The sequence below is a fragment of the Nannobrachium achirus genome, assembly GCF_963921795.1.
Source record: "Nannobrachium achirus genome assembly, chromosome: 15".
Lineage (NCBI taxonomy): Eukaryota > Metazoa > Chordata > Actinopteri > Myctophiformes > Myctophidae > Nannobrachium > Nannobrachium achirus.
The window spans coordinates 42,516,409-42,526,318 of record NC_137822.1 but is presented as its reverse complement, the minus strand read 5'-3'; the positions used below and the strand labels follow the sequence as shown (position 1 = coordinate 42,526,318).

General features: G+C 43.5%; 1 protein-coding gene across 1 annotated transcript; it reads left to right on the top strand.

Annotated features, from left to right (window-relative positions):
* Positions 1–5,768: 5,768 nt before the first annotated feature.
* LOC308299519 (transcriptional regulator protein Pur-beta-like) lies at positions 5,769–9,910 on the top strand (the record flags this gene model as incomplete). Its single annotated transcript, XM_080743301.1, has 2 exons — positions 5,769–6,317; positions 7,664–9,910. The coding sequence occupies 2 exons, from the start codon at positions 5,769–5,771 to the stop codon at positions 8,168–8,170; spliced, it is 1,056 nt and encodes a 351-aa protein (XP_080599427.1). The 3' UTR covers positions 8,171–9,910.

The following is a 9,910-nucleotide window of genomic DNA, read 5'->3' as shown; positions in this document are numbered from 1 at the left end:
AAGTAGCTGCAGCTAATAAAATGAATAATGGGTGTGCTAAATGTAGGCATACTTATATCACAGAGCATCATAAATGGTAAATGGTAAATGGTGCATTTATATAGCGCTTTTATCCAAAGCGCTTTACAGAGATTGTGCATTACATTCACCCATTCACGCACACATTCATACACCGGTGGCAGAGGAAACCATGCAAGGCACCAACCAGCTCACCGGGAGCAATGTGGGGTTCAGAGTCTTGCTCAAGGACCCTTCGACATGGGGCCCTTCGTGCTCTAATAACGGTTTCTCTACCCCTGAGCTATGCTGCCCCATAAGGTCATCCTTTAGGTAGCAGACTGGATGAATTTGAATAAAGTTGGGAGGTCAGCCTGTTGGAAGGTGATGAAAAATGCACCCATGAGAGCTGACCCAGACAGAGACGGCTATGGTGCTAAAAGATGGCCTATGGTTTGAGGTCTTTTTCAACAAGAAACCCCAATGCTATCCAGCGGTTGAAGAACTTTCGACGCTTACCTACAATAGCAGATTTTAGACACTTAACACCACCAATGCCGGTGTGGTGGAGCTTCATGCAGACTGCCATGTTATGAATCTGTTGTAGTTTTTAACCTAGAAAGAAAATCATTACAGCTGAAAGAAACAGCCTAGGGTTTCATTCTTTCATTCAGTCCTAAAAGTAGCCTACTTTACCATAGTATGGTAATTAAACATTTCTGCCTCTCTCTCTCTCTCTCTCTCTCTCTCTCTCTCTCTCTCTCTCTCTCTCTCTCTCTCTCTCTCTCTCTCTCTCTCTCTTCAGGGACGTTTAAGCTAACACGGTACAGCACACCAAACAACCAGATGAGACCAGTGGTCTTCACCATCGACTGTAACGACATCCAGCATCACGTCTGCTGCACTGACCAGGGGGGCGAGCCTCGCTTGATGCTCGAGGTACGTAAATGTTAACCATGCATCTTATTTTAGAAATCGGAGCGTTGTGAGTTTGTAGATCTGCTTTATTGTTTTGTTCTCAGCGACAATAATATAATGTGTGTCAAGCTTACTGCTGTCATGTGCGTCAGGTTGGTCTCTTTCTTAGATGACAGGTCACTCACATGATATCTTCTGTGTGGCACTGTATCGTGATCAGTGTGATTCATTTACGAGAAAACACAAAAAGTTGCAATATATTCCACTTGACAACCATGAAATAGGGTTTGAGTGGTTAAAGAATATGTAAAATAATCATGTATATCTGTCTGTCTATTGTTCTGACAGGCTTGTTCCGAGATAAAGTTGGATGAAAAGAAAGTCATCACTGCAGATGGAGACCTGGATCGCTTCCTCTTCTACATGAAGACGACAGGAGCGGACCTGACCTCCTTCGAGTCGATGAAGTACCGTGGCTGGTTCATCAGCACATCACAGGGCGAAGGACAACCCGTGCGGATGTGTGAGGAAAACGACGGACGCGAAATCTACTTCAAAGTGATCCGCGATCCTTGAGTAAGTGATGGGATGCTACATGCATGTCTGTGGACTAAACCAGGGGTTCTCAAACTATGGGTTGAGACCCAAAGTGGGGTCATGGGAAGGACCCATTACAGGTAACCAAAAAAAGATTATTATTATTATTTTATTTTTTTATCAAGAAACGGTAAAAACAATTAAAAAGAAAGTGAGGTTGTTGCGTCCAACATGAAGAGGACGGCTACTCCTCAATCCTCTTCTCATAGGCCTACACAAGAGTTCCTTGTCCGACACAGACAGTTTTCGACAAGGAAAACGCAAGAGGTCGTAAAAAAATCCCTCATAATATGGGGTTGTGGTATAAAAAGGTTTGAGAGGCCCTGGTGGACTAAACTAATGGCTCGTGGGAACCATTTCTGGGTGGGGACTGGTTTTACCAATCAACTTTCCATGGAAAGATTTGCAGCTTCATAAATGTAAGGCAGCCACTGATAACTTTTAGCAGGGGTCTTCAACGTTTTTGAGGTCAAAAACATCCCTGATTTACCACATGCTAGAGTCCATATTCTGGAGAGAACATTCAGCTAAAGATAGCAGATCTACAATGTGTATGTTGCACAGCAACACGTTCGTTCGTTCTGCACCAATAGGTCTATATTTAGTGTTGGACTCTGGTGAAAGTATCCACCTGTTTCTGCGAGAATTTACTGTAGCATCATCTGTGGGACACTTCCAGAGAACAGCAGACATACAAGCTCACGTCGCCTCACAGATGCAACAGTTGTGAGCTTGTAGATCATTCTCGGCTGCGACGCCAGAAACTGACGCACAACTTCTGTGCAATGCACAACGGGACGTGGGAAAGTTGTGGATATATCTGTCGGAGTTCAAACTCACTCAAAGGCAAAAAGACTCATCTCGGCACCATGGGCCTTCTGGCTCAGTGCTCCTCTGCTGTGGAACAGACCACCTGAGAGCACCACAGTCAGTTGATGCCTTTAAAAGGGGACTAAAGACCTTTCTTTTTAACAAGGCATTTTTGCCTAGATGGACCTATATGGATGCCTTTTATGCTGTTAAACCTTTTCTTAGCTGTGTATACTGTAGGTGACCACTGATCTGAATGTATTCATTTCACTGTTATGATCATTTTAGCCCTTTTTTGAAAATCTTTTAGTTTTTCCTTTTAATGAAGCAATTTGAGATTTGCTTCAAATATAAAGTGTGTTATAAATAAAATGTATTATTATTATTACGTCAGAGAGGGGTACATTCCAGAGATGCTTTTATGTTCTCAAATGTTCTGAATGAAACAATGATGTATGAGGATGTCTTCTCAGGTGCATATAAAATGTGAAATTGAAACTCTCTATGACTAATGTGTGTACTGTGCAGATTTTCTTTCTTTCTTTGTACTCCTATATTTAATACTCATTGTACTCCTATATTTAATACTCATTGTATTCCTATATTTAATACTCATTTCTGACAATGGCTGGTGACATTAAAGAAGAAGAGTTTCAACCACACTAATTAAAGGCCTGTTTAGAGTCCCCCTTAAACCTTTATGTCACCTAAAGTAACTGTTTTGATTTAACTTTTTACTGTCAAGTTATATCACCTAAAGTAAACCTGTTTTCATGTAAGTTTTTTTTGTGAACTTTTAAGTCACCTACCTGTTTTCACCTAACCCTTTTCTGTAATCCCCAAAGTCAATGTTTTACTTTTTTTTTAATAAATTATATAAAAGCAGCTCTTATGTGTGTGTTTGTTTGTTTTGTCAATGTTACTAGTGTACACGTTGTGTGCATTCTTACCATAATGTAGACAACGTGTAGGCCTAAACGTGTGCCTTTGCACACTGTGCCTGCCCTTTATACAGTAAATGTAGGACTCTGACAGGCAAGGGGACTTTTACTGAACATTGGGCGCTATTCAGTGGAATAGCCTGGACACTGCAATTGAGTTTTGATTGATCGATTGAAGACTTTATTTGAAGTTTTCATATAGGAAAAGGTACAGTTTCATGACGGTACAGTTCACTGGTACAAGGTCAACTAAAAAGAGATCCTAGTAAGCACATGGCTTATTTGCATAGGATAGGAAACCATTAAAGTATCTCATATAACATTAAATGACAGACGGACAGAACACAGTACTATGCCGTAGATATAGTCAGGATTTATTTTTTATTTTTTTTCTCCAAAAAATATATACAGAATTTTAAACAGTCAACAAAAGCATGGCTGATGGAAAAGGTTCCAGTCTTATGAAACCTATGAAAAAGTGTCATTTGCAACACCATTTATACAATGTATACTGAGGCTCCTAAAGCCCTAGAATGGCTGTGACATAGGCTATATTGCATGTTCCATAATCCATACACATTACAGCCTCCAATCCAATGTGTGCCTGCCCTGTATAAATGTAGGACTCTGACATGCAAGGGAACTTTTACTTGTAATTGGCGCCACTCAGTGGACTAAACTGGACACTACAATTGAGAACTTTTAAACATTGATTGGTTGATTGTTTGACAGTTTCATGACAGTACAGTTCACTGGTACAAGGTCAACTAAGATCTGGCCAGTCAACAAAAGCATGGCATGGCTGATGGAAAAGGTTCCAGTCTTTATTAAATTATTTAAATTATGAAAAAGTGTAATTTGCAACACCATTTTATACAATGTGTTCTGAGGCTCCTATCCCTAGAATGGCTGTGACATGATATTTCATCATCCATACACAGCCTCCCATGCCCTCCCCTAGTAGACTCATTGCGGTGGCTATGTCTATGTGTTCTGTGTTTGTTTGCTTGTTTGTTTGTTTGTTTGTTTGATTGATTGATTGATTGATTGATTGATTGAAGACTTTATTAGAAGTTTGCATAGGAAAAGGTACAGTTTCATGACAGCGCAGTTCACTGGTAGGCCTACAAGGTCAACTAAAAGGAGAAACCTTGTGTATCTCATAGACTATAACATTGAATGACAGGCGGCTTTTGTTTATTACATTGTAGCTTTTATTTATTTCATCGTTATTTAGCATTTAATTTTGTCTAAAAAGATACATTTCATTGGATGGACGACACATGTGGACATGTTTGGCAGACAGCTATTGACCAATGAAAAAATGTAGTCCCTGAAAGTGTCCAACGGCCGACCAATGAACGCTGCCGCGGGGCGTGTTCTTCTGGGACGCTGTTTTGAAGTACTCCGTTCTAGCTGGGTAGGGTCTTAATCACTGTGCAGAGTGCGGTTCCGGTCTGGAACGGATACGGAAACGGTCTGTGTGCGTGCATTCAAGTCAGTCTAAAAAAACTACCCGGATACAGTAGGCGACTAGGCGGGCTTTAGACCGGATCTTAGCACTGATAGAGAAAAGTCAGAAGAGTCAAGAGTGGCGATGATGCAAGGAGCGACTATACTTCGCGTCGCAGGACGGTGTCGCATGTCGCAAATAAAGCCCGAGCTACAAGCTCACAGTGAGCTTGTAGCTCGGGCTTTATTTAGCTGGAACGCGCGTACAAAAATAAATCTCGAGGGTGGGCGTGTGTGAACGCACGCAGAGGAAAAACAACATTACGCAGGAGGAGGGCAGAATTAAAGATGGGATTTAAGGCTCTTTGACTTTGAAGTGAGCTGGATATCTGGGATCCGTTCCTTTCAAAGAGCTGTTCAAAAGACTCATTTTAGTTACTCTGTAGATTTTGATTAGAATTACAATTCACTGCCATTTGAAAATAGCCATCTAAAAGCTCACAATGCGTCGCAACGTATTCAAATGAGTTTTCTACATTTTATTCATTGGGAAACCTGTGAAATGGGACATTCTGGCTAAGCATAATGACTGAGGTAGCTACTTTTCTACTATTGGTACTTTAAGTAGCCTACATTTTGATACCAATACTTTTGTATTTTTACAAAAAAAAAAGAAGAAAAAAAAAAGATGAAGAAAAAAAAAAAGAACGGCTCCCTATACTGCGAACCGGATCCCTTCGTTCGTTTCAATGAGCCGTTCAAAAGACTCGATTCGTTTGCGAACGTCCCACCTCTAGGCAGGATACTGGGGGAGAGAGGGAGGGAGAGAGAGAGAGAGAGAGGGGAGGGGGGAGGGAGAGAGAGAGAGAGAGAGAGAGAGAGAGGGAGGGAGGGAGAGAGAGAGAGAGAGAGAGAGAGAGCGAGAGAGAGAGAGAGAGAGAGAGAGAGAGAGAGAGAGAGAGAGAGAGAGAGAGGGAAAGAGAGTGATAGAGAGAGAGAGAGAGAGGGAGGGAGAGAGAGAGAGAGAGAGAGAGAGGAGGAGGAACTGAGTGAATGGTGCTGCTGAAGATGGCGGATGGTGACAGTGGGAGCGAGCGCGGCGGTAGCAGCAGCGGCGGCGGGGCCGGAGGAGGAGGCGGTGGAAGCGGCGGCGGCGGAGGCGGAGGAGGGGGAGGCTTCCCCTACTTCCACCAGGGCGGAGGAGGAGGCCGAGGGGACCGGGGCGGGGAGCGAGGAGACCGGGGAGACCGGGGAGGCGAGCAGCCCGAGACCCAGGAGCTGGCGTCCAAGCGGCTGGACATCCAGAACAAGCGCTTCTACCTGGACGTCAAGCAGAACAGCAAGGGCCGCTTCATCAAGATCGCCGAGGTGGGCGCGGGCGGCTCCAAGTCGCGGCTGACGCTGTCGCTGTCCGTGGCGGCGGAGTTCCGCGACTACCTCGGCGACTTCATCGAGCACTACGCCCAGCTGGGGCCCAGCAGCCCCGAGCAGATCGCCGCGGCCAGCGGGCAGGGAGGCCCCGGCGACGACGGCGGGCCCAAGCGGGCGCTCAAGAGCGAGTTCCTGGTGCGGGAGAACCGCAAGTACTACCTCGACCTGAAGGTATGGGGAAAAGTAGTCACATATTTTAAGTAAACTGTAAAAGTGTCAATACTGCCATATAGAAGAAATACTTATGTTACAAGTAAAAATCCGCGATTCAAAATGTACTCGAGTAAAAGTATGACAGTGCTGTGCATCAGAATGTACCTAAAGTACCAAAAGTAAAAGTACAACATGTTTGAAAATAGCAGATCTACAAGCTTGCGATGTTGTGACTGTGAACTTGTAGATCTGCTATTTTCAAATAGCCAAGGTATAAAGTAGGGCTAAAGTGGTTTATGCATGTTGATAATATAATCATTAAATGCAAAGTAACTAGTAACTAAATTTTCAAATAAATGTAGTGGAGTAAAAGTACAATATTTGGAATCCGAGATGTAGTGGAGTAGAAGTAAAAGTATTGGAAATTGGCTATAGACCTACTCAAGTACAAATACATAAAAATGGTACTTAAGTACATTACTAAAGTAAATGTACTTAGTTACTTTACACCAATGGATGCATCGTTATCATTTATATCGTGATACATCACTTTTTTCTGAGATGCATCTCCGGTAAATAAACCCTCTATATATTGGTAAAGTGGACCTGTAGAGAACGTACTTGATTACAGTATTTCTTTGTCACTCTCTGCCAATTCTCGTTGCCAAAAATAGCTGATCTACAAGCTCCCAGCGTGCCGCGTTGAGCTTGTACATCTGCTATTCTTGGCTAACATTCCACCCCTGAATATGGATGCTGGGTTTCAAGTGGTTTAACAAAAGTGTCATTTTAAGAGTTGTAAGCATAATGTAAGCATTATTAGATATGTCACAGTATTATTGCTGTTATTTTGTTTTCACTAATCGTGACATGAACTTTCCATATCGTCGTTATCGGGTGGAAACTGTGTATGTCCAAAACCGTTTGTTTTGTATTTATCATTTTAAAAAATGAGTTAAACTAGTGAAAACAGCCGATCTACAAGCACACAACGCCGCGAGGCGTTGTGTGCTTGTAGATCGGCTGTTTTCACTACTTTTGTGCTACGGCCTTGTATGATGAAGCAGGACTTTGCTTTGCGAATAAAACCTACACATTTGAAACTTGGAGATACAAGGTTTCTGCCCGACAGTGACGATTTACTTTGTTGTCACCCAGCCCCCAAAATGGAACGAAGGCCGACATTTTATTTATATATTTTTTCTAATGGCCGGCCTGGACCAGCTGGGAATGAACCGGCGGTTCGGGAGTTGTCCCGCTTTTCCCAATGTTCAGCACGTCCCTGGTCACAATATTATTGCTGTTATTTTGGTCTCACTAATCGTGACATGAACTTTCCATCTGGTCTCCATCCCTACCTGCAGGAGAACCAGCGGGGGAGGTTCCTGCGCATCCGGCAGACCGTCAACCGTGGGCCGGGCTTCGGCGGCGGCGGGGGCCCTGGCGGCGGCATGCTGCAGGGCCAGACCATCGCCCTGCCGGCCCAGGGGCTCATCGAGTTCCGGGACGCCCTGGCCAAGCTCATCGACGACTACGGCGGCGAGGACGACGACCTTGGCGGCGGCGGGGCCGGCGGCGTGGCCGGGGGCTACGGCGGCGAGCTGCCCGAGGGCACGTCCATCACGGTGGACTCCAAGCGCTTCTTCTTCGACGTGGGCTCCAACAAGTACGGCGTGTTCATGCGCGTGAGCGAGGTGAAGCCCAGCTACAGGAACTCTATCACCATCCCCTTCAAGGCCTGGGGGAAGTTCGGAGGCGCGTTCAGCCGCTACGCGGAGGAGATGAAGGAGATCCAGGAGAGACACCAGAGGGATAAGATGTACGAGAAGAGAGACGAGTCGGAGGAAGGGGAGGACGTGGACGACGACTGACTGTGACTTGACGACTGACCCCGAGTGAGCGACGTCAGTGACGAGTTACAGCAACAACAACACGGTTGAGATATAGTTCAGTTCCAAATGACATCTGGTTAAAAAAAAAATGACACAGATGGCGACAGACGAATTAATGTGCATGACGAATCGAGCTGTATTAGCCTAGTAAAGTATCGTGGCATAACGTAAAAGAAAAAAGCAGGGAGCTATTGATGTATTATGCTGCAAGATTTGTGTTGAGTTTTGATGATGGGTTGTGTGATGAGTCTCAAAAAAAGGTGAAGGTCAATAAATAGGCTAAAAAAACGTGTTTAAGAAAAAGGAAAAGGAGAAAAAAAAGCTAAATTGAGTTTTATAAAAAGAAAGAAGCTACGAGATCCCACTAAAACCAGCAAATTGGTTTTTATAACGATAAAAGAAACCAATGACTTTTTGTTTTGTTTTTTTTAAATATAAAAATATATTAATAATAAGATATATTAAAAATAATGCAGAGTCTTGATATTTCCGTGGCTCCATGTAAGGAGAGAGAGCCAGCATCCATTGTCTTCCTGTTCCAGTGCAGGTCTCTTCCCTTTGTGGGCATTATTATTAACCATGATGTTTGTAAAGTTTAAGTCAAAGTAGTCCTGAGAGAGGAATGTATAGAATGCTGCCGCCACCGTCATGCAGCGGAGGATGGATGGCGTTTAATAAAAACACATTGAGATCCACTCCACACAACCCACGGGGCGGTGCTGCCATAGCAGGAATCTAAACTTTGTTTTAAGAAAAAAATAAAAGTTACAAGAAGTTACTGAGAGGATTATTCTGTAAAAGCCCTGTCCTCCCCGACTAAAATAGTTTTGTTTCGTTTCCCCCCCTCCCCTCTTCCCATTTTCAACAGATGGCAGTTTTAACATCAGCATAGAGGCTTTTGTTTTACTATACGTTAGCAATATGTAAAAGAAACCTTTCACCCTTGTGTGTGTCGGCGGTGCCACGTTCTATTAATACCCCACTCAATGTGAAAAAGCAATGTTGGTTCCGCCACACCGACCAGTCGTAGCCTAGGCGTCAGAGACAACCAAGCAAGCAGAGAGATAGAGAGAGAGAGGACATCCTGTCTGTGTGCGTACCGCAGTAGTGAATCATGGGAAGCCCAGCCTACCAGGGGTTGACATGCCCACATGGGACCTTGTTTTTTTGTTTATTTTCTTTTAAAACCGCTCATTCATTCTCAGACACTTACTGGGAATGAAAGATCTTTTTAACGGAGGGGAGAGCTGGATCAAAACACACCGAGGAGGAGGAGGAGCGTCTCTGACCCTTGCATCTCTGGTACCTCGACATGGGACTGTAGAACATCGGAGATAAGTCCTTTTTAACATGGTCAGAGAGCTAATGGACAGTTCCGGTGCGTCAAACCTGGCCATGGTAAACGATGGCCCAGCTTAACAGCACATATTATCTATTATAGACTCTGTCTGGACAGACGACACATGGATGGATGTTTTATTTCTTTGTTTGTTTTTTCAAAAAGAGAAATATATTGAGATATTATTATTATTATACTTCTAAGAAAAGAAAAGTCCTGAATAACCAGCAAAACCTATTTTGAAATATTAAAGAGAGGAAAAAATGTATAATTTAAAAATGCAAAGAGCTGGGATGCCCATTTCCAGGATTGTTTTTCTTTTTTCCCCAGAGTGGAAATTATAAAGCTTTGGTGATTAAAAAGATTTAAATTCAATATTA